This window comes from Pipistrellus kuhlii, unplaced genomic scaffold (assembly GCF_014108245.1).
Source record: "Pipistrellus kuhlii isolate mPipKuh1 unplaced genomic scaffold, mPipKuh1.p scaffold_m20_p_8, whole genome shotgun sequence".
Lineage (NCBI taxonomy): Eukaryota > Metazoa > Chordata > Mammalia > Chiroptera > Vespertilionidae > Pipistrellus > Pipistrellus kuhlii.
This window is the reverse complement of record NW_023425584.1, coordinates 1,766,489-1,790,155: the sequence shown is the minus strand read 5'-3', so window position 1 is coordinate 1,790,155 and position 23,667 is coordinate 1,766,489. Positions and strand designations below refer to the sequence as shown.

At 52.2% G+C, this 23,667-nt stretch overlaps 1 protein-coding gene across 2 annotated transcripts; it reads left to right on the top strand.

Moving 5' to 3' along the window:
* Positions 1-676: 676 nt before the first annotated feature.
* Positions 677-22,285, top strand: RAC1 (Rac family small GTPase 1). Of its 2 annotated transcripts, XM_036423713.2 has the most exons (7): positions 746-927; positions 9,768-9,839; positions 14,483-14,600; positions 18,489-18,533; positions 19,484-19,546; positions 20,407-20,566; positions 20,733-22,285. In XM_036423713.2, the coding sequence occupies exons 1-7, from the start codon at positions 893-895 to the stop codon at positions 20,861-20,863; spliced, it is 624 nt and encodes a 207-aa protein (XP_036279606.1). In that variant the 5' UTR covers positions 746-892; the 3' UTR covers positions 20,864-22,285. The 2 variants fall into 2 exon arrangements, with proteins under 2 accessions (XP_036279605.1, XP_036279606.1); XM_036423712.2 differs by lacking the exon at positions 18,489-18,533 and having other exon boundaries at positions 677-927.
* The last annotated feature ends 1,382 nt before the right edge of the window (positions 22,286-23,667 follow it).

Sequence of the window (23,667 nt, the reverse complement as noted above, 5' to 3'; positions counted from 1 at the left end):
TGAACCTATAATGGTGCGATGGACGGTCTTCATGGACTTGGGTTCCGAATTTTCTAGAAGGTGTCGTCGTCATCACTGAAGTTACTGTTAACACACAGGAAGGGCAAATCGAAGCCCTTCTGCAGGCCTCGCATAGGTTTGGGTCGGGGACACAGAGACCGCTCACCCCGCCCCATCCAGGCCTTCCGGGGCGGGGCACCCCCAGGCCTCAGCGCGCAAAGATGGCGGCCTGCGCGCCCCGCCCTCCGCCCCTGGCGCTCGGCCGGGCCCGAGCGCTCCCGAGCGAATCCGAGCGTCCTCGGCCAGGCCCGAGCGCCCCTGAACGCCCTCGGCCGGGCCCGAGCGCCCCCGAATGCTCCCGATTGTCCTCGGCCGGGCCCGAGCGCCCCCGAATGCCCCCGAGCGCCCTCGGCAGTGCCCGAGCGCCCCCAATTGCGCCCGAGCGTCCTCGGCCGGGCCCGAGCGCCCCCGAATGCCCCCGATTGTCCTCGGCCGGGCCCGAGCGCCCCCGAACGCCCCCGATTGTCCTCGGCCGGACCCGAGCGCCCCCGAACGCCCCCGAGCGCGCCCGAAGCCTCCGGGAGCTCGGGAGCGCGCGGGCGGGAACGCCCCGCCCCTCGCTGGGAGCGCCGGCGCCGGCGCGGGGAGGGACGGCCGGATATGAGTGGAGCGGCCATTTCCTGTTTCTCTGCAGTTTTCCCCAGCTTTGGGTGGTGGCCGCCGCTGGGCTTCGGCTTCGCGTTGGAGGAGGGCGAGGCGGCGTGGACAGCGGCCCCGGCACCCCGCGCCCCGCCGCCTGCAGCCGCGCGCCCGCCCGCCCGCCGCGCGCCGCGCCCGCCGCTTCCCTCCTCGCTCCCCGGCCGCCGCCGCCGCGGCCCCCCGAGCGGCCCAGATGCAGGCCATCAAGTGTGTGGTGGTGGGCGACGGGTGAGTGCTGGCCGGCGGGTGGGAGCGGGCGCGGCGGGGCCTGGGCTCCGGCCTCGGGGCGCGGGCCGCCTCCCCTGCCGGGACCCCGGGCGCGGGCCTGGTTGCGGCCCGTCCTCTCCCGTCGGTGGGGGAGGGATGGCGGCCGCGGCCGGAGGGAAGAGCGGGCTCCGCCCTCCGCTTTCCCCGCGCCGCTGCCCGCCCGGCGCACCGCCGGCGGCGCCCCCACCGCCCCGCGGGCTGCGGCCGGGGCGTGGGCCGGTGGCCGCCCCTGAAACGGCCCCGGGGCCGCTGCCCCCGAACCCGGGCCTCCGGGGCGCCGTCCCCGCCAGCGGTCGCCCCGGGAGTAACCGGGCTGGTGGGGGCCTGCCCTGATTTACCGGGCGCCGCTTCCGCCGCCTCCGGATGTGAGAAATGACTGCCCTGCTCTCCGCGGGGAAACTTTCCGGGTCCGATCGGCGAGGAGCGGGTGTGATAAACGGTTTGTCTGGGTTTGTGTGTGTGTGTTCTGGGTTTGTGTGTGTGCTGGGTTTGTGTGTGTGTGTGCTGGGTTTGTGTGTGTGTGTTCTGGGTTTGTGTGTGTGCTGGGTTTGTGTGTGTGTGTTCTAGGTTTGCGTGTGTTCTGGGTTTGTGTGTGTGCTGGGTTTGTGTGTGTGTGCTGGGTTTGCGTGTGTGTGTGCTGGGTTTGCGTGTGTGTGTTCTGGGTTTGCGTGTGTGTGTGCTGGGTTTGTGTGTGTGCTGGATTTGTGTGTGTGCTGGGTTTGTGTGTGTGTGTTCTGGGTTTGTGTGTGTGCTGGATTTGTGTGTGTGCTGGGTTTGTGTGTGTGTGTGCTGGGTTTGTGTGTGTGCTGGATTTGTGTGTGTGCTGGGTTTGTGTGTGTGTGTTCTGGGTTTGTGTGTGTGCTGGGTTTGTGTGTGTGCTGGGTTTGTGTGTGTGTGCTGGGTTTGCGTGTGTGTGTTCTGGGTTTGCGTGTGTGTGTGCTGGGTTTGTGTGTGTGTGTGCTGGATTTGTGTGTGTGCTGGGTTTGTGTGTGTGTGTTCTGGGTTTGTGTGTGTGCTGGGTTTGTGTGTGTGCTGGGTTTGTGTGTGTGTGTGCTGGGTTTGTGTGTGTGTGTGCTGGGTTTGTGTGTGTGTGTTCTGGGTGTGTGTGTGTGTGCTGGGTTTGTGTGTGTGTGTGCTGGGTTTGTGTGTGTGTGTTCTGGGTTTGTGTGTGTGTGTGCTGGGTTTGTGTGTGTGTGCTGGGTTTGTGTGTGTGTGTTCTGGGTTTGCGTGTGTGTGTGCTGGGTTTGTGTGTGTGTGTGCTGGGTTTGTGTGTGTGCTGGGTTTGTGTGTGTGCTGGGTTTGTGTGTGTTGAGTGTGGAGCGGTCCCATCAGGAGAGAGGCGGCCTGGGCTCCTGCGCTGGGTCCGGGGGGAGCGGAGCCGGCGGCCCCGGGCGGGAGGCCCGGGCTCCGGGCTTTTCTTTTCATCGCTGTGGTCACGGGCCGGGAACACAAGACTCGTCTTGTGCAGCCTTTTCTCCATCGAGACAAGAATCCCAGTGTGATCCGAGCGAGCGGGGCTGCCAGCCGGTCCCTCCAGCCCGGCCCCTCCAGCCCCGGGGCGGCCGGTCCCTCCAGACTCGGGCAAAGTCGAAGGAAGCTCTTCTGGCCTCGCTCTTCCTCTGGATGACGCTCCCGGCCTCGGCCTCGGGACTGGCCACGCTAGATGAGTTCCCAGCGCCTCTCGGTCATTGTTGTGGACATTTGACACTGTTTCTCTGAGTTTTTTTTCAAAAAGTTCAATTGCTGATGTCAATATAGTGCCCCAGCGTGTCATTCCCATTTGAAAATGTGTAAAGCTAAGCGGTCAGCGCGCAGGTTGCTCCGTGTATGTCACTCACAGGCTAATCACTGCCTCCAGGGTGGCTCCTCGGAGGACTTGTGGAATGAATGCCTGGTTCGGGGTCCGGTCCTGGTCCCGCCCGCCGCCGAGGAGGAAGCCCTGGAGCTGTCACTCACCCTCCCAAGGGCGGGGCTGGGGGAAGTAGAGGTTAAACGAGGTGCTTGGTGTTAAGTGCCTCCGGGTGCTGAATGAGGGCCACTGACCCAGCCCTGTTTCCGATGTCCCAGGCCGTTCGTTCCCGATGCCCCAGGCCGGCCCCGATGCCCCAGGCCGTTCGTTCCCAATGCCCCAGGCTGGCCCCGATGCCCCAGGCCAGCGGGCTCCAGAAGCCATGTGTGGCCTGAGACCCAGTGCCCGGCCCTGGGTGTCTGAGGTTTTTAAATTCTGCGTTCAGTGTGGATGCTGAGGGCTGAGAGACAGCGGGAGGGAAGGTACCTTCCCAAAACCTGAAGCTGTGCTTATGGTTTAGCGGACAGCATGTGGCAGACCTTCCTTCCGTACAAAACTTAGACACCAACTTCCCATGCCCACAGTGTTTCCTGCTTTCCCCACATGACATATGTTCCTGGTGATAAAGTTGGAATGTCTTTTACTCACCAGTGAGTGAAGCCCTCAGTGTGGGTCTGGCTCAAGGAGCTGCGGAGTCAGGGTGGAGTCTCAGGCAGTCAGGGCAAACGGGTTCCACCCTGCCCAAGCTCCCTCCTTTTCGGCTGCTCTTGGGAATTCTGGTGAAAAGTGAAGTCGTAGCCGTGGGGTTTTGTTTGTTTTTATTTTTATTTCCAGTCTTTAATGGGGTGTGCACGTCGACATGATGTCGGTTTGGATTCACTAAGTCCCGTGTCATGACCATGGTATAGCTTGGGTGAATTTTTTTTTTTTTTTAGCTTGGGTGAATTAATCCATATTCTTCTAACGGGTTGTTTCCTATATGGTGATTTTTTATTGCATTGACTCTAAAATTTTTATTTGAGACAGGCCTTCCTGGACACGGGGTCTGTCACTTCCTTATCGGGCGCCTCTGCCCTCAGATGTCCGCTCAGCCTTGCTTCGGAGAGGCAGCCTCTCGGGCGCTCACAGACCAGCGCTCACAGCGCTGCGGGCTGTTTTCCTCGCGGCCGGAGGGGCGGCCAGGAGCTGCCTCTCACTCCGCACTCAGTGTCCAGGTGGGGCTGGTGCCTCTGCAGCCACTGTCTGCTTTAGGTATTGCTGCCAGGGATTGTTTTAATCGAGCATGAAAAATTCATGTATTTGTCATGCCTTCCATGGGATCCTCTTTTCTTTTTAAGCTTCATGGATTGTCCTTAATACTTCGTTTTGAGGCATAGGGTGCCATGTTTTTGACTTGTAAAGATGCTTGAAATCCTCACTGACTTCCAAATTCAGGCTTAGTATGCGACTGATCGTGGTTGGTAAAGTGACATATAATGCCTTTTTTTAAAAATGTGTCATCCTGCCAAAGCCGGTTTAGCTCAGTAGATAGAGCGTCGGTCTGTGAACTGAAGGGTCCCAGGTTCGATTCCAGTCAAGGGCATGTACATTGGTTGCGGGCACAGCCCCAGTGGGGGGTGTGCGGAGAGCAGCTGGTCTATGTTTCTCTCTCATTGATATTTCTAGCTCTCTATCCCTCACCCTTCCCCTCTGTAAAAAATCAATAAATATTTTTTAAAAATGTATCATCCTTTAATATAGCCATCACTTAGTCAGTCGTTCTATTGGATATAGTTAGGTTGTATATGATTAAAATTTTTTCTTTTGTGAACTAATTTTTTAAACTGGACTTATTGGGGCGACATTGGTTAATAAAATTATAGGTGTTCAACTCTAATACATCATCTGTATATTACATTGTGGTTCAGCCTCCCTCCCTTTTTTCCTCTGGTAATCACCATACTGATGCTTGTGACTGAGTGTTTTGTTTTGTTTTTAAACATATTTTTATTGATTTCAGAGAGGAGGGGAGAGAGAAACATCTATGATGAGAGAGAATCATTGTTTGACTGCCTCCTGCACACCCCACATTGAGCATCAACCTATGAACCAAGAGGTCATAGTTCCACTCCCGATCGGCAGTTAACACGTCGTCAGAGGAATGTTATTCCTCCAACATCTTAATATGAACAGTTCCAGACATAGAGAAAAGCTGAAAGAATTGTGCAATGAACTAGTGTACACATGGATACCACCACTTGGGTTCTGTCACCAACATTTCACTCTGTTTGCCTTGTCATGTGTCTTCCCATTACTGGAGCGAATGTTTAAAGACCATGCACTAGAGAAGTTGATTTTGAAGGAGACTGAGGGTGATAGACAAATATAAATTCTTGTTTTGAGCCTAGCTGGTGTGGCTCAGTGGGTTGAGCATTGTCCCATGCACCAGGAGGTCGCTGGTTCTATTCTGAGTCAGGGCACATACCCAGGTTGCGGGCTCCATACCTAGTAGGGGGCATGCAGGAGGCAGCTGATTGATGTTTCTCTCTCATTGATGTTTCTCTCCCTCCCTCCCTCTCTCTCTCTCTCTCTCTCTCTCTCTCTCTCTCTCTCTCTCTCTCCAAATCACTAAAAACATATTTTTAAAACATTCTTGTTTGAATTCTTACCTTCAGCTGACTCAAATAGCTTACCCCAGGGTTAGGCCTGGTTGTTCTGGAAGGCGGTGTAAAGGCTGCTTCAGACTTAACTCTATTACAGGCAGTTCTTCAGCTTTGAGTGTTCCAGTAACTACACAGAACATGAGTTTTTTGAAGTCTCAAATGGTGATAACTAGTGGCTTTCTGTAAGTTGGATGTGCTGTCTTGTTAGTAGCAGAACATGAGAATTTCTGCTAGTGTTCTGTGTTTTGTAGCATGAAATGACTGTTCATGTGTTTTCTGAACACATCCTGTGCATGGTTCTGCATTTGCTGCAGGCTCACTGCTGGAGTCCTCGTTCCCGTTTCTCCGTGCAGGCTGAGGCCTGAAATTCGGGATCTTTAATTTTGTTTTAGCTTCCTGGGCTCTTTACTTTTTTCTTTTTTCTTTTTTCATGAAGAAATCGCTGATGTTTCTAGATTATTGATCATTAAAAGAAAAGTTTTGGCCCTGGCCAGTGTACTCGGTGGTTGGAGCGTCAGCCTGTGCATGAAAGGGTCTCGGGTTCGATACCGTGGTTGCAGATTCCATCCCTTTCCTTGGTCAGGATGAGTTCTGGAGGCAATCAATTGATGTGTCACTCTCACATCCATGTTTCTCTCACACCCTCATCCCCAATCAATGGGAAAAAATACTCTTGTGAAAGTTTTGGTTTATAGATTTCAGGAATTAATAGTGGAATTTGTCCAAAATATTTTAAAGTAAAGTTTCCTTAAAATTCTAATGGAAAAAATGAACATAATAGGAACAAGTTACTGGGTTTAATCTTAGTTACTTCGTTAGATGGGGCAGGTACACACGTAGGTTAAAGAAAAAGTGCTCACGTTCATTTTCTAGAGTTGAATCTTTCCAAGATTAAAAGAGGTTGAACTGAGCGGCTAATATATAAGATTGGAAATTCCAAAGCAAATAGTAGCTTCCTGAGATTCTGCAGCAGCATCGGTCCAGGCTGTGACCAAACACGGCTCCTCTTCCTGTGGGGAGAGCTGGGATTCTCCCAGGGCCAGTGTTGACTTTGGCTTCTGGCCTTTATTTGTGGATGTGTTTAAGAGGAGTGAATAAATACACTAATAGGAGGTAAATAACTTTCCTTTTTGTTTTTATCTGCTTTTAAAAATTAAGTAAATGTTTAAATAAAAGGTTGAACATATAATTATAATTTTATAGTTATCCTATAGAGTGCAGATTTGTAGCAAATAACTGATTGCTAATAAAATTTCAGTCAATATCAGGTTATGTCCTTGAATTCCTTTTTAGTTCAACCTTTCAAAAGATAGGCCTCAGCTGAAGACAGTTTCAGGGAAAGGAAGTTGAGGGTGCTGACAGCACGGTGGCCATCCTGACAGCAATGGCCCTGATCCTCAGACACAGAGAGAGGCTCAGGCCAGGATCTTAAAGGAAGTGCTACTACATTTTAACAGGGAAGTAAAAAAAATTTTTTAGAATATACTTTTTATTTATTTTAAGCGAGGAAAGGAGAGTGTAGAGAGCGCCTGGGAAGGCAGTGAGCTAATTGTCGGCTGAGACCAGTGGCATCGGCAGAGCCATGTCCCGGGAGATGTACCGTGCCAGAGGCAGGTATGTTGTCCTCCTGACCTTAGCTCAGGTGCCAGGGGGTGGGTTTCATTATCTAAGTTCAGCCAGGCGCAAGGAACCAACCGAATTATCCATGCTCAGCCAGGAGTGACAATACAAAGGAGCCACAAGGATGAAGAATTGTAGCTTGATCTTTAACCAGGATTTCACATAATTTCCTTTGTCGTAAACTGTAGTAAAACTTCCTGGAATCACGCTGTGTATGATAAACGTGCTGCACCAGCTCTGGGTCACTGCCCCTCCATCAGAGGGCAGTCCCACCCGGTCCCAGTTTCCCTACTGTCTCTGTGTCTCTGTTTCTCAGTCCCCAGCCGCCCCTACTCAGGTACTCAACTGCTCTCTAGCCTCGCTGGAGGCGGTAAAGAGAGAAAACTTATAGGAGAGGGAGAGACATTGATTGTCTGCCTCCTGCACGCTCCCTACTGGGGACTGAGCCCGAAACCCAGGCATGTGCCCTGACTGGGAATTGAACCTGCAACCTTTCCGTGTACAGGACGACACTCAACCAACTGAGCCACCTGGGCAAAGCGAACGTTAAAATCCTCAGAGCTGCTTATCCTGGACATTAAGCGACAATAACTGTGAACATTTTTGCACATTTGTCATTTTGAAAAGAGGTCCATTTATCATAGCCTTAGACTCCGCTCTCCTCCTCAGCTGTCCGGCCTCAGTCTCGGCAGCTCTTGCAATGCCCCCTCTGCCCTGGCAGCCCCTCTTGGTGCGGACTCCAGGGGAGTGACTGGGATGGTGCCGCTGCTGCTCCGTCTTCCTCTTCCTGCTCCAGGGCCAGCTCCTCAGTCTTCTCTCCAGGCAGCGCTCAGTCTTTCAAAAATGCAAATCTGATAGCATCTGTGAGCAACTAAAGGCATCTGTGACTTCCCCAGTAGGATCAAGTCCATGTTCCTAGCGAGAAGAGATGACAACCTTCCAGTTTTCCTCTACCACTTGCTTCTGATTCCTGTGTCCTTAGTTATTCCGGGCTTTTAGCCCTGCGTCTCCCATATGCTGTTGCTTTTGTCTAGAATAGTCCTCCCTATCGTGTGCCTCCTTCCCCCAAGTCTCAGCGTACACGGCAGCCTCCTGGAACTGCCCCAGACCAGCTTAGCTCTCGCTGTATGTTTTCAGAGCATCTTTGAAAACACTGTTGCACCTATAATTTTTTGTCATGCCTATTGATCAAGTCAATGCACAGGACAAGTTACTATTGACAAAAAGTGTTGTTTTTTAATTAACTGCATAAATCCATGAGGTCTTACTTGCTGCAGTATACTTCCTGGCACAGCACACAGTTTGTTGGTGTAGGTTCAAATTGAGCTAAGTAACACTCACAGTAGATTGGTGGTGGAGTCGGCAGTTTCGCATCCATATTACAGTTGAGAAAACGGGAGTCACAAGGAAGTTGAAACTTACCCCAAAACTTGAGCTGGCCGTGGTGGGCCTCAAGTCCAGGGTAATGATTGCAAGTCTTAGGCTCCTGCTCGCACAGTCTATTCTGACTTGCTAAGCTTTTAACAAAACGTATGGCAGTGAGTCATCGCGGTGAGAAAGCCTTCGGGAATTGGAAGCTGCCTCCGATGATATAATGTTTGACTCTGTGCGGGCTGTAGGGTGGGGAGCCCCAACTTCTGCTAAGCCCTATGTAATGCTCCAAGCGGAACAAGTACTGGCAGGACTGGCCGGCCTGGGACCGGCCCGCTGAGAGGCTTTTTGCCTTAAACTGAGTTCAGGGAAAACTGAGTTCAGGGAAAACAAAAGCACTAGCTTCCAATGTGATTCCTGATTTACAGCAGCCGAGGTTGGACAGCAGTCTTACAGCTCAGAGTGCGGTGTGTCCTCGGAGCTTGGAAAGCCTGCTGAGCGGCAGGGAGGTGGGCGTCGGCTAAACGGTTAGGCCAGGGCCGTGGGCTCGGAGCCCTGGAGTCATCCTAGGAACGCACCGTTGTGGGTGATGGTGCAGTAACTTACATTTTAGGTCATGTTCTCTAGAAAAAAATTTTTAACGATTGAGACTTCCAATCGCAGACTGTGCCTGATGGTGCTCTGTGTCCGCTACCAGCTAGAGGCCTCCCCTCTGTGGAGCAGTTCTGCAGACTCGCCTTCTCTGGGAAGTTACTCCTCCCCTGAGCTACTCACTGACCTGGGCTTGCACTGTGCGAGCTGCTCTAAAAGCTCTGGTGATCCGTGAGGACGGTGGGAGGTGGCCAGTGAATGCAGATGAGAGAGGGGACAGTTCTGTGCGGTGGTGACTAAGCACTCTTCGTTACTGATTGCCAGGGCAGCTTTAGGAGGCGATGCACAGGCTATTACTTAGCAACACGTTAGACGGCAGAGGAAAGCTGTGTTCGCATATTAGTTTCATCAGAGTAACTTCAGTTTAGGATGCAAGGTTCTTGGATGAAAGATTCCGCAGATGGCCGCAGGAAGGATTTTCGTTTTAAAATAGTGTTTCTCTTGAGCCTTATTGAAGAGCGTCTCCTGACGAAGTGCTGATGCCGCGTACCCAGCCATAGTGCGACGGCTCCTGCTTGCCTTTCTGGAAAATTCTGGTTCCTTTAGATTTCACGATAAAATTATACATATAATGTTAAATAAAAGGTTATAGAAACAGTTTTCTTTAATGCTAAGTACTGATGTATACTCCTTGATTTTTCTATAAATTATTTTAATAGAGTAATGAAAACTAGGATTACATTCATGTTAATCAAGCAACTCATACCTTTTTTTTTCTCTCTCCCTAGAGCTGTAGGTAAAACTTGCCTACTGATCAGTTATACCACCAATGCATTTCCTGGAGAATACATCCCCACTGTGTGAGTATCTGAAGTTACTGGGAACTAACTCATCTGTGATGTTTTCAGACGATGCCTTTGACCTTTGTTTTGCTACTTACACGAACAGATATGATTGCTTTTCCTTTCAAACATTCCCCAAAGTCTAGGTATTTGGGCTTTTAAAAAAATAACTAATATTAGGTCTAGTAATAATTAATGTCGTTTTCTAATACTTTTTTAAATCGAATTTATTTAAACAATACAACAAAATTTAATCAACAATATAGTTGCTGTTGTTTTCTACTACTTGTGCCCAACGCTCAGGAAGCATTTTAATCCCTCTGTTGTAAAATTCTTGTGATTTTGATGCAAAAAATTCGGTCATTGCATTTTTGAGGCATTCTTCATTATTAAATTTTTTTCCAAGAAGAAAGTTTTGCAAAGGACGAAACAAATGGTAATCGGAAGGGGCAATATCAGGAGAATATGCAGGTTGAGGGAGAATTTCCCATTCCAACTGGCGCAGTTTTTCAGCAGTGATTCTTGCAGTATGCGGTCGTGCGTTATCATGGTGAAGAATTACGCCCTTCCGATTAATCAGCGCGGGTTCTTTTTCTCTTAAAGCTTGGGCTAACCTTTCCAATTGGGCACTATACACTGCACTTGTAATGGTTTGGTTAGATGGTAAAAGTTCATAATGAAGAATTCCTTTAAAATTCCACCAAACACACAACATCACTTTTTTCGCATGCAAGTCAGGTTTTGGCGTGGGCTGCGGAGCCTCATTTTTGTCCAACCATTGAGGCCGCCTTTTCAAATTAACATACAGCACCCATTTTTCATCTCCGGTAACAATTTGCTCTAAAAACGGCAAACGGTTTTGACGAGAGGAGCGAACTGCAAATTGTGACTCTTTGATTCCGGTTGTTGTCGGTCAACTCATGAGGAACCCATTTTCCAAACTTTTGGACTTTGCCAAGTGCACGCAATTGATTGGAAATTGTTTTTTGTGAACAATTTAAAGTTGTCGCAAGCTCTTGTTGGGTAATTTGAAGATTTTGCACCAAAAGAGCTTGAAGAGCTTCTTGATCAAAATTGGACACACGGCCTCGACCACTCTTGTCATCTAACGAAAAATTTCCCTCGCGAAATTTCTCAAACCAACGCTGGCATTTTCTGGCGCTAACTGCATCTTGACCAAGAGCACTACAGATGTTTTTTGCAGCCTCACTTGCTTTTCTTCCTAATTGGAACTCGTAAAGCATGCAGTGCCGAATATGCTCTTCATCCGCCATCTTCTTAGCCCTAGTTTTGCAACAAAAACCAAACCAAACACAAACTTTTTCAAGCAAAACTTGTTAATTGCACTTCACACGTTCTGTAGATACCACGTGTTTGAAGGTTATGTCAATACAAGTCAACGCCAAGCAAGATTTTAAACGAATGTTAAAAACGACATTAATTATTACTAGACCCGATATAACGTAGTTTCCACCCAATGATGAAACATAGATTTTCTAATTGATTTTTAGACGTTTAGGAAATACAAGGAATTTTAACTCACTGAAGTGCAGTCTGATGTATGTTCCAGGTGCATTTGGCTCTCTGGGCTCTGTGCAGGCCCCGGAATTGGAACATGACCGCCTCTGTTCCGTTGTCATTGGTCTTTTCTAGCAAGTTCTCCACTGCCCTATGTCACTGTTGAGTTACGGGGCTTTGGAGCTCAAGCCAGGGTGTGTGTGGGAGTGAGCTGCTTAGTCCCTGTTGGCAGCAGCGGTGGAGATGGGAGAGCGCCTTTTTAATGATGGGGTTGCTAGGGAGCCCCGTGTAGCCGCCCGGCCTCGCAGCTCCACCCTGTGGTCACGCTGAACTCTGTTTTCCCGGCTTCCCTCCTGGTGGAGAGGAAACACTTCAAGTCCCCCTGAGGGTCTGTTGTTGCATATTTTAATGCTAGTGGCTTGGTGCATGAAATTCATACACGGGGTGGGGGGAGGTGTGAGGGGAGGGGTTTCTCTCGGCCCAGCCTGCACCTTCTCCAATCGAGGACCCCTTGGGGGGCATCCCTCTTGCAATCTGGGGCCATTGACTCCTAACCACTTGCCTGCCTGCCTGCGTGCCTCATTGCCCCTGCCTCTGCCTCATAGCCCCTAACCCCTCTGCCTGCCTGATTGCCCCTAACTGTTCTCCCTTGCCAACCTGATCTCACCCCCACCTGCCCCTGCTGGCCTGATCTCACCCCCAATGGCCCTCCCCTGCCGACCTGATCTCACAACTGCCTTCCCCTGCCAGCCTGGTTGTCCCCAACTGCCTCTCCTCAGCCCCCCACCGCCATGGCTTTGTTTGGAAGGAAGTCGGACGGACGTCTGGAAGATGGCCATTCGACCGGGTCTAATTAGCATATTGCCCTTTTATTAGTATAGGATAGGATTGCTTAAATGGGGAGGAAAAGCCTTTTATAGCCAGAGGAGATGCTTTTGGCAGACAAAAATACATACCGGTAATCCCATGTTGCCAACCATATGCATTATGCTGCCAAACCGATCATTACAAAATTGAACCGCTTTCTTACACCTTACACCAAACATTTGTTGCCCTTAAAACCCCTCCTCAGCCCCCACTTTAGGTTCTGCCTTTGCAGTTTACCCAGATTAGGTTCTAATTGGTTGGTTTCTATGACACTCGGCATCAAAAGCTCCATCTCCTAGGCAGCCATTGGCTCATCACACTTCACCCAGATTTGGTTCTGATTGGTTGGTTTCTATGCCAGTCAGCATCTCCGGGCCTGATCAGAGAAGTGGCTGATCAACAGCTGCCACGAAGACTATGGATCAGACGCTGCTTCTCTGTCTAGGCCTCTCTGCAGCCCCCTCGGCAGTAAGACTGCAGGACTGGCTTCCCGTCGGTCGAGCAGTCATTATGGACCCTGGTTTTTTATATATTAGGATCAGTGGAATCACACTGTCCGGAACTTACGGTAGGGACTGTCCTTATCCACACATGTAGATAGAGCTAAGTCGTTAACAGCTGTTAGGACTTTGAACGACTATAGCTGATGAGCCCAGGTCATTTTCTTGGCATCACACACAGTGCTGTGTTAAACATCGTTGCATGTGGAATTGTTCCAAATTTTAAATTTTCATAGATACTACCCATTTGTTGTCTAAAAGGCTATCACTTTGACCAGCTGTGATGGAAACAGCCCCTTAGTACATGTGGTCCTCATGAATTCAAAAAGTTACCTTACCATTTGCATTTGTGATCGTCAATGAAGTTAAAATATTTTGAATGTTTACTGTCCATTCGTAGTCTTCTGTGAATTGCCTGTTGAAATTTTTGCTTATTTTTCTACTGAAATTTTTTTCTTAGCAGTGGAACTTCTGCATATAAGAAATATTAATACCTGTCTCTTCATTTGTCTTTGAACTTTGTTACGATGTCACTTAGGAGTGATGTGAAAATATTCTCTAGTAATTTTTCTAGGATTTTTGTGGTTAAAGTTTTTATCTTTAATTTTTTTAGGGTGTATTTTTAATGCTTATTGATTGATTGCTTTTTAGAGGAAGCGACATACACACACACACACACACACGATTTGTTGTTCAACTTACTTATTCATTCATTTGTTGCTTCTCTTATGTGACCTAACTAGAGATGGAACAAGCAACCTTGGCATGCTGGGATGGCACCCTCACTGAGTTTTATTTTAGTGTGAGACAGGCCCTGATTCTTTCCCAAATTGGAGGTGGGGGAGTCACCACTCAGTGAATAATCTATCCTTTCCGCATGAGGCAGAATTACTACACATCAGGCCTCCAATGAAAACTAGTTTGGTCACGAAACTTTACAAATCACATAGCACTTGAGACTTTGACTCTGCTGCCCAGTGTAGTAAGGCCTAAAGTTTTAGTCTTCAGAGGATGTAAAAATGAATCCTGGAGTTCTTTGGTTTCTATTTGGTACCTGCCCTGGTTTGAATTGCATGCCCGGTTTTTTATTTAATGAACTATTTACTCTATGATACTTGCAATTTTTGTCAACCTTATTTTCCCCTATTAGCCTGTAGGCTTCTATGGCCTTCCTCCTATAGTCAACCAGTTTTTGTGTAGCAACTTCAGAGTAGTTTAACATACGTGTAATCCCGTACATTCAAAGTGGTTTAACGTGTGTAATCCCGAACATTCGCTTTGAAAACGCTGTGCGACGGTGCTCAGAACCCTCCTCGCTGGTTGTGGGTGATCAAGCCTCCACTCCGCCCAGCCTGCGGGGTCCCGGAGGCCAGCCCGCCGGTGCCGGCTGTGAAAGCTCAGCAGCGGGATTCGAGAGGGACCAGGTTTACAGTCTGTTTCTTCCTGGGAGGAAAGCCTTAGTTAGCGTCTCTTCAGCAAAGGCGAAGCGTTTTATTGCTGACGTAACTGACTTCCATTACGGTAGCAGTGTTGCTTTTTTCCAGGCATTTTCCCAGCTGTGCATTCTCCGTCCACGTCATAGCTCACGGGTCTCCTGAGCCTGCAGGAGGGGCATCTGCTGGCCTGGCGGCCTCCAGCCCTCACCCTCACCCCCACCCCCACCCCTGCCGGCCTTCTCAGCACTGCTTCCTCAGGGCCCCAGCTGGGACAGCGGCTCGGGTGCTGGACCTGGGCCTTATGCTCCAAGGCTGACCATTTTTTCTCCATGTTTTACAGCTTTGACAACTATTCTGCCAATGTCATGGTGGATGGGAAGCCGGTGAACCTGGGCCTGTGGGATACCGCTGGGCAAGAAGATTACGACAGATTGCGGCCCCTCTCCTACCCGCAGACAGTAAGGACCACGAGTGGTTCTTTTTTAAGATTTTGGTTTGAGTTTTAGAGGGAGAGGAGGGGGAGGAAGAGAGCCACTTGTATTTAAATATGCATCATGTGCTTTTCCTGTTACATTTTGTTCTTCCTTTTAAAAGTGCATTTAAAACAATTTCGGAGGCTTAGTCGCTGACTGACAAACATGGTGTGGAGGCAGTTGAACAGATTCCTTGGGTTCAAAGTCTGCTCTCCCTGTGACTGGTTACCTTGGCAGTTGTCTTTCCCTCTCTCCTGTAGGGGTAGCTGAGTGGGTAGCCTGAAGCATAGGAGCAGGCCCAGCACACCAGCCCGCTCCTGCGCAGTGGCTGTTAGGCATCCCTCATTCCCAGGCAGGTCTGGAGCCTCCACTCAGGGCCTCCTCCCTGCCAGCTGGATGCCAGAGGGGTTAAGGGTCAGGTCCGGAGACAGCTGGAGAAGGCGGGCTTTGACCCTTTGGTTGACCCTCCGCTTGGTTTACCCATCACTTTCCGTGGCGGGTGGTGTGGGGGAAAAGAACTAACGAGTTCCAGTCCACCCCGTCTTGTTTTTGTTTTTAAATGAACTTCCTGTTCGTAGTGATAGTTTTAACTTCTGATAACTGCTTTTCCAGGCAGCAGTCACGGATTGCCTCTGGCTCTCTGCTGGAGGAATGCCAGCCGCTGTTTCTTTGAGCTGTAGATTTTGCTAGATCCTGGTAATAGATCAAAACTATAAAATGGGAGGTTTGAATTGTATCATGTTTTAGTTTATCTACAACTAAAAATTAACAAAGTATTAAAACCAGCCAAATCACCAAGTGGTTTGGGTTTTTCAATATGTTCAGGAATCTGTTCTATACCAGCGGGTGCTTGATGACTAGATTTTAAGTGGGTTTGCAGACATCCTGAGCTAGAAGTCTCCTGGCCCCTGGCTGCATCTGGGGGGGAGTGTCCTCCACCTCTGTGACTCAGGCAGGGTGCGGCCTGTTCTCAGCGGCACTCGGTGTGTCAGAGGTGACTTGGCCAGGTTTCCGCTTGGAGTGCTAGAGCACACAGATAGCGCCGATCGGCCCGATTGGCCGCGATTGGATCGGGCAGGGAGCTGGCTGACAGCCGAGGGGGTGTTGCCTTGGGGGGAGGGTTGGGACCTGAGCCTTCTCCGTCTTCGTCTCATTCCCTCGGAGGGGAGAACTGTCCTCGCAGATGCCTGAACAGCAAAGGGGCAGGTGTGACTCTGCCCTCAGTGGCTCACACACAGGTGCCGTGGCGCCCTGTGTCACTGAGGAGCAGCGGGAGAGCACCAGCCAGCGGGCAGGCACGCAGCTGGGCCCCCGTGCAGGTGAGGAAGGATGGCACCTTGGGGCGGAGGAGCTGCCTTCCTCTGCCGCGCTGCCCTGCGGTTCCCGTTGGCTCTGGAGCCAGCTGGCGGCTCCGGGGTGCGCGCCCCCTGGTGCTCCTCCGGCTGGGCCCTGGGGACACTCACTGCGGCCTGAGAAGAGACGCCGTTCCCTGTGCTCACCTGTGTGAACCCTTGTTCCTACCTCGTCCTCCAGGGTGTGAGCACGCAGTCGCCGTTTTCAGTGTACCCTGTCCATCACGTGTTTGTTTTCTAAATTAAGTGATCCTTGGTTTTCTCCCCTTCGGTAGTTATCTCAGAATGCGTGTGGCTGCTGCACACTCACTCCGCCTGGTGCTCAGCACGGAGGGTGAGCCAGGCCTCAGGCCGGCGGCACCCGTGCCCGCCTGCCTTGCGGTGCTGAGTGTGCGGGCGGGAAGGCGTGGCTTGTCAGGAGGCCGGCCCTGTGGGTCACCAGGCGTGGCGCGGGGCGTCTGTGAGCCCTGACTTGCAGAGGGTTTGGAAGCTCCAGCTGGATTGCTGCCGCTGTGGTTTCACTCGGCTTCCGCGCGGCCGGTGGCCGGGCACATTAGCGTCCTCTGGCCAGGCTGGGCACGGCGGTGGGAACGGGCTGGCACTCAGTCCTGAGGGCCCGCACGCCTCGGCGAGGGGCTGAGCTGGGCCCGGGCTCACCCGGGCGGCGCTGCGGGAAGAGGGTGGGTCTGTGGGGCCTGGGGAGGCTGCCTGGGAGGAGAGGGTGGGTCTGTGGGGTCTGGGGAGGCTGCCTGGGAGGTGGGGGTGGGTCTGTGGGCCTGGGGAGGCTGCCTGGGAGGTGGGGGTGGGTCTGTGGGCCTGGGGAGGCTGCCTGGGAGGTGGGGGTGGGTCTGTGGGCCTGGGGAGGCTGCCTGGGAGGAGAGGGTGGGTCTGTGGGGTCTGGGGAGGCTGCCTGGGAGGTGGGGGTGGGTCTGTGGGCCTGGGGAGGCTGCCTGGGAGGTGGGGGTGGGTCTGTGGGCCTGGGGAGGCTGCCTGGGAGGTGGGGGTGGAGCGGCCAGGGCTGGGGCTTTGCCGTTTGCAGTGACCTCCTGTGCTGGTGCTCAGACACGTTGGGGAGTGAGTGATCTCCATCTGCTGTACGCTGTTTCCAGTCAGCGAGGCACGCTGGCCGTGGCGGCGGTCTGGGAGGTGGCTTTGTGCACTCAGGCCTGCCCTCTGGGCGGCTGTGCCGGTGTTTGCCGGTGCCCAGATGCCTGTTAGAGGAACACTCGCAGCCGAAAGGAGCACCCGGGGGAGAGCATTGGGAGGAGACAGTGAAGGAAGGAGAGGGCAGTGCTGTGGGCGGTGAGCAGCCACCCAGAGCTGCCGCCGCCTCTGTGGATGGGACCTGAGCGGCCGGTGGGCAGAGGACAGCCGCCGTGACGCTGACCAGAGGACAGGCGGGCAGCACAGAGCAGTGGTCGGAAACGCCTCAAGCTGCAGGCACGTGGCCAGAGGGAAGGTGGCCTGTGACGGGGACCTACCTCGCAGGTGGAGTAAAGAGGCTGCAGGACACACAGTGCCTAGGAGGAGGGAGTGTCATGTGCTGCCCTCCGGTGGCCGTGTGCGGAGCTGCATGTCCCAGGACGGGCTGTCACAGGGATGGGCAGGGGCACCAGGCAGTGGGTGGAGAGCAGAGGTCTGAAGCCAGTGCGGGGAGACGCCTCGGAGCAGGAGGAAGGGTCCGAGAAGCCAGTCAGGCCGGGAGGAAGCAGGCAGGTGTCATGAACGTAGGTCGGAAAGCTCTTTCTTTGTCACAAAAGATGCTCTTAGAGCGGAAAGGTGCGCGGGTGTGGGTGGCGGCATCTAGAAGGGCGTTTCTGGGCCAGCCCCTCGGGGTCGCTGTGTCCCTGAGATCGGCGTCACTCAGGGTCCCCAGCAGCACGGATCGCAGCGGGACTCGGAAGCTGTAACGGCCTCTTCACACGGCAGTGAGAGGCGCTGGAAGGAGAGAATGAGAATAGTCCTGACCGGGCGCCCAGAGCCGCCCGCCGTGCTGCGGGGAGCCGGCCTCCGCTTCTGCTGGGGCAGAGAGAGAACCGGAGGCTTTGTAACCAACACCGAATGCTGCCACCTGGGGGAGGGCCAGGGCATGGTCTCTGTGCCTCTTCCGAAGAGCCTGTCCCCCAGCCTGTCCACAGACGGCGCCCTCCGGGGCCGCGGCCTCGGCCGCCGTCTGCTGGCGGGACGGAGCTGGGGAAGGCGGCTGTGCTGCTGGGCCAGTGCGGGGACACGCTCGGACCCTTCCCTGCTGAGCACCTGCTTCCTCTCCTGGGTGTGGCCGGGTGTGCTGCCGTGGGGAGGAGTGCCCGTCTCCCCGGGTCTGTCTGCCTCTGGCTTCACCCCCCCCCAGGCTGGTTAACGGGGTCCGAAAGGCGGGGCCGCTGAGTTAGACACTGGCTGCTGTGGGAGCAAAGCCTTGGGCGGGGAGACCGTTCTGGTGAGGAGTAAGGCGCAGGCTGTGTTGATTGTGATCATTTCCTCCGTGTTTACCAAACTCAAACCAGTTCTCGTGCATTACTAGGTCGGTAAGGATAGGACCTCCAGGGGCACAGACAAGCCGATTGCCGTATGTAAACCTTGAGTCACTTCCGTGTCAGCTTCTCTCCTCGTCTCTTAGTGTCCTAGGACCCCCTTCAGCCTCCGTCTCCGGGGCCTGCTTGCTGAGCCTGCTCTGACCAGGGGTGACCGGTGACCGCCAGCCTGAATGAAAGCAGTTCCTCCCCCAGTGAGGGGCTCCCCAGGTGGTGGAGATGGAGACAGGGCTCCGCCAGGAACCGGCTGCCAGGCCTCTGCTGGGGCGGGGCCTGCTGGGGCGGCTGTGCGGGCGCTGAGCTACCCTCTGCTTGGCCACGTCTCTCCGCTGAGGTGGCTCCCGGACAAGCGGGTGCATGTGCTGCGTTAGCAATGCTGTTCACAAAGCTGTTCGTGGGCTCTTCCCCTTCAGAGAGCAGCGGGCTGACCGAAGGGCTAGCTTGGGAATGGGCATTTCACCACGAAACGCAGTTGCCTCTTCCAGGAGGACGTTTTGTAAAGTTAGCCTTCTAGAAACTCGGTATTTTTAACTCGAGAAAGTATTTAGTCTTTTTACACGCAGCATGGGGGAGAGGCCCGGACGTCTGGAGCCCACGTTTTTCCAGGAGGCCGGGCAGGGCGGGTGCGCCTCGGGTTCTGGCAGCGCTAACCGCCGGCCTCCTGGCGGGCGCCCAGGGCAGGTGTGAGCCGCGGCGGCTGAGGGGTTTGCACCGCCGGGCAGCACACCGTGCTGGTGATGTCCGAGAAGCTGGCGGTTCTGCGGAGATGTTCCGGGGTGTCCGTTAGGCTCGGTGGGAGTTGGGGTGGTGATGCCTCCACAGCCCTCAGGAGCTGGCAGCATGTTGCCCCCGTGTGGGCGGGTGCTCAGGGGCCTGTTGGGGAGCCAGGGAGTGGCTCCCGCACCGGCCTGGTCCCAGCAGCTCTGAGAGAGCGCAGTGCGTCCGGCACCACGAGGCCTCCTAACCGCCCTGTGTTCCCTTCCAGGACGTATTCTTAATTTGCTTCTCGCTCGTGAGTCCTGCGTCCTTTGAGAATGTTCGTGCAAAGGTAAGGGGGTTGTTTGTTCGTTTGTCTTTAGAAAACCTATTTTGTTACATAATGTCACTCAGGAAGGAACTATAATAAAATAGCATTCACTGATTGACACTTTCTGTCTAAGTTGGGTTTAGGGATTCTATCATATCGGGGTCCTGAGTGGCTGACTCAGTGCCCAGTGCACCCTCCAAGGAGGGAGTCCAGGCGCCCCACCCTGCACCTCAGACTCCGCCAGGAGGACCTGAGCCCCCTTCCTCCAGGCTCAGTGGGATGGCGGCGAGCTGAGCCTGGGTCAGACCTTTATTCTCTTTCCGGAGTAAACAGGGTGGGCACATGTAGGCTGACAGTTGTGAGTGCACTAAACACTGTGTTATTAATTATTGCATTATTACATCTGCCAACGTACTTTTGCCCACCCGTTTGGAGTGTTTTTCTCCCATCCAAGTACTAACCAGGCCCGACCCTGCTTAGCTTCCGGGATCAGACAGATCGGGCGCGTTCAGGGTGGTATGGCCTAGACTGTTGGAGTCTTTTCTGAGCTGACCTAAGAACTTGGCTCGTTTCACTGAGAACAGCGTGGTTTAGGGGGGACCATCCCTGCCTTTTCCCGCCTCTCTGTGACAGCAGCCCGCCCTGTAGGCCACGGGTCTGCCTGCTTGCTGTGGGGTTTGGCAAGGGAGCCCCGGGGTCCTGCTGCCCATGGTCCTCGAAGGGAGTGAGGGGGACGGGTGGGCGGCTGGAGAGCAGGTGCCGCTCCCGCGCGGAGGCTGTGAGCACAGTGCTAAAGGGCAGTTGCCATCTTGGCAGCTGAGGATGTACTTAGTGAAGGAAGCCACAGCGGAGGTCCTGACTCTTCCTTTCTTGGCACCCAGTGGTACCCCGAGGTTCGACACCACTGCCCCAACACTCCCATCATCCTGGTGGGGACCAAGCTGGACCTTCGGGATGACAAAGACACGATTGAGAAGCTGAAGGAGAAGAAGCTGACGCCCATCACCTACCCGCAGGGCTTAGCCATGGCCAAGGAGATCGGTATGAGCGCCCGCCTCTTCGCGTTTGCTTTGCACTGGCTTCCTTTTCCTTAGAGCGCGTTCCTCCAGCTCGGGGTCTGGCTTGCTTTTGGGGAACCGGAGGGGCTGGGGGCTGCTGTGCTGGGTCCCGCCGTGGGGGGGCAGCACTGAGAGCTGTCTGCCGGCAGGTGCTGTGAAATACCTGGAGTGCTCGGCACTCACCCAGCGGGGCCTCAAGACCGTGTTCGACGAAGCCATCCGGGCGGTGCTGTGCCCGCCGCCTGTCAAGAAGAGGAAGAGGAAGTGCCTGCTCGTGTGAACGGGCCTCCCCCGGCCCCGCCCCGCCTCCCCCGCCCCGCCCCGGCCCCGCGAACCTCTGTGCTTTGCTCAAACGACGGAGCCTTCGCACTCAATGCCAAGTTTTTGTTACCAATTAGCTTTTCCATAAAACCATTTTGAACCAATCAATAATTTTTAGGTTTTATTTAAACAAATAAGTGTAAGGATTCAAACTTTCACATTCTATTAAAATTTAGCCCTAAATGACAAGCTTTCTTAAAGCCTTATTTTTCAAAAGCCCCTCCTCTCTCTCAGATAGTTGCCAAAACCCCTGTGAACTGAGTCGCATTGTTGTGCTAAGAACACTGAGCACTAACTTGTTCCAAGCCTGTGTCTCGCAGACGACCGGCCTCTGACCTTAGGAAGGCAGACACTTACGAGTTTCACAGCAGCCTTCTTACAAAACGTTGCCATTCATAATTTATCAGCCCGCGTTCCTTACCTGACATTGTACTGTAATCGGCTCAGCTCTGTGGATTGGTCTTTACTTTGTAGAGTTTAGACAGTTCGTGTGCTAGCTTTCCCCGAGATCCCGGCCAGACCCTCCCTCGCATGCTCCTCTGGCGAAGTGTGCTCTCGTGGGCATGCGGGATGGGTGTGGGGGACAGCTGATGTGATCAGAGGGTGAAGGCAGTGTTTGACAAAACGTGAATGGAGGTTAATTCACACTACATTGTACGCATAGCAAACGGAACGAAAGTGTCACGGGTAAGATGTGAAAAGCTAGCTTCGTCAAGTGCAGTCGATGGTGAAAGTTGGTATTAATCAGTGAGTGTTTTCTTAAGATTTTCCTTTTTCTTAAACCTGTAACCCCTCCCACAATTGGGCATTTAATTCATCTTGGAACTGGTCATTCCCATAGTTGCTAACTTAGTGCTTTTCTTATAGATCCCCTTCTCAACGAGCAATATGCCTCCTTGTATAAATCTTTCTTGATAATGCATTAGTTTTTTTGTAGATTAGTAAAGTGCATTCCTGTTTTCACGTTCTTTCATTCAAAGCTAATAAGTGCTTTCCTTAGTTTTCTAGTAACTAGATGTAAAAATCACGTGTTGCATCTTTCCAGTTTTTTAAGTATTTTAGATATTCCCAAACTACGAGCCTTCTTAACACCGTCTTGCCAGATCCCAGCTCTGTTCCTTGGCCGCCCGCCTTCCCGTGGTCATGCTTCCTGTCGCTCTGCCTAACCACGTTCCTTTGGGTGGGAAGCTGTGACCTGTGCTTGTGCTAACAACGTTCTGTGCAGCTCACCCACTGGCAAGAACACAATCGGACCTTCCAGCCACTAGAACAACACTTTTTAAATTGACATTTGCAGATTTGTGGAGTGTTTTTACATTGATCTTTTGCTAATGCAGTTAGCAGTATGTTTTGCATGTATGACTTAATAAATCCTTGAATCATATGACTGGTGATACTTGAGTTCTTGAGAGCTTGGGGAACGACCTCCTGGTGTGTCCGTGTTCATTTGCCTTAAATTCTCAGGCTGTCGAAGAAACTCATTTTTCAAACCCTTTCCGTGCTGGGGACAGGGAGGGCCCCTTCAGGGGAGACAGGCGGGGGTGAGTCAGCAGACAAGGGTGGTCGCTGGTACAATACTCCCATGATGCCTACCTTGGGGCATGTGTGTGCGCATCGTATGTGCATTGGGACAGGGCTCGGGGCCAACCATGAGAAGCTGGGATCGCAGTTGGCGTTGTGATGGACGGAAACACTGACTTCCAGACCCTTTCTGGAGCCTGAAGTTGTGCTATCGTAGTAATAATTAATGTCGTTTTTAAACATTCGTTTAAAATCTTGCTTGGCGTTGACTTGTATTGACATAACCTTCAAACACGTGGTATCTACAGAACGTGTGAAGTGCAATTAACAAGTTTTGCTTGAAAAAGTTTGTGTTTGGTTTGGTTTTTGTTGCAAAACTAGGGCTAAGAAGATGGCGGATGAAGAGCATATTCGGCACTGCATGCTTTACGAGTTCCAATTAGGAAGAAAAGCAAGTGAGGCTGCAAAAAACATCTGTAGTGCTCTTGGTCAAGATGCAGTTAGCGCCAGAAAATGCCAGCGTTGGTTTGAGAAATTTCGCGAGGGAAATTTTTCGTTAGATGACAAGAGTGGTGGAGGCCGTGTGTCCAATTTTGATCAAGAAGCTCTTCAAGCTCTTTTGGTGCAAAATCCTCAAATTACCCAACAGGAGCTTGCGACAACTTTAAATTGTTCACAAAAAACAATTTCCAATCAATTGCGTGCACTTGGCAAAGTCCAAAAGTTTGGAAAATGGGTTCCTCATGAGTTGACCGACAACAACCGTAATCAAAGAGTCACAATTTGCAGTTCGCTCCTCTCTCGTCAAAACCGTTTGCCATTTTTAGAGCAAATTGTTACCGGAGATGAAGAATGGGTGCTGTATGTTAATTTGAAAAGGCGGCCTCAATGGTTGGACAAAAATGAGGCTCCGCAGCCCACGCCAAAACCTGACTTGCATGCGAAAAAAGTGATGTTGTGTGTTTGGTGGAATTTTAAAGGAATTCTTCATTATGAACTTTTACCATCTAACCAAACCATTACAAGTGCAGTGTATAGTGCCCAATTGGAAAGGTTAGCCCAAGCTTTAAGAGAAAAAGAACCCGCGCTGATTAATCGGAAGGGCGTAATTCTTCACCATGATAACGCACGACCGCATACTGCAAGAATCACTGCATCAAAATCACAAGAATTTTACAACAGAGGGATTAAAATGCTTCCTGAGCGTTGGGCACAAGTAGTAGAAAACAACGGCAACTATAT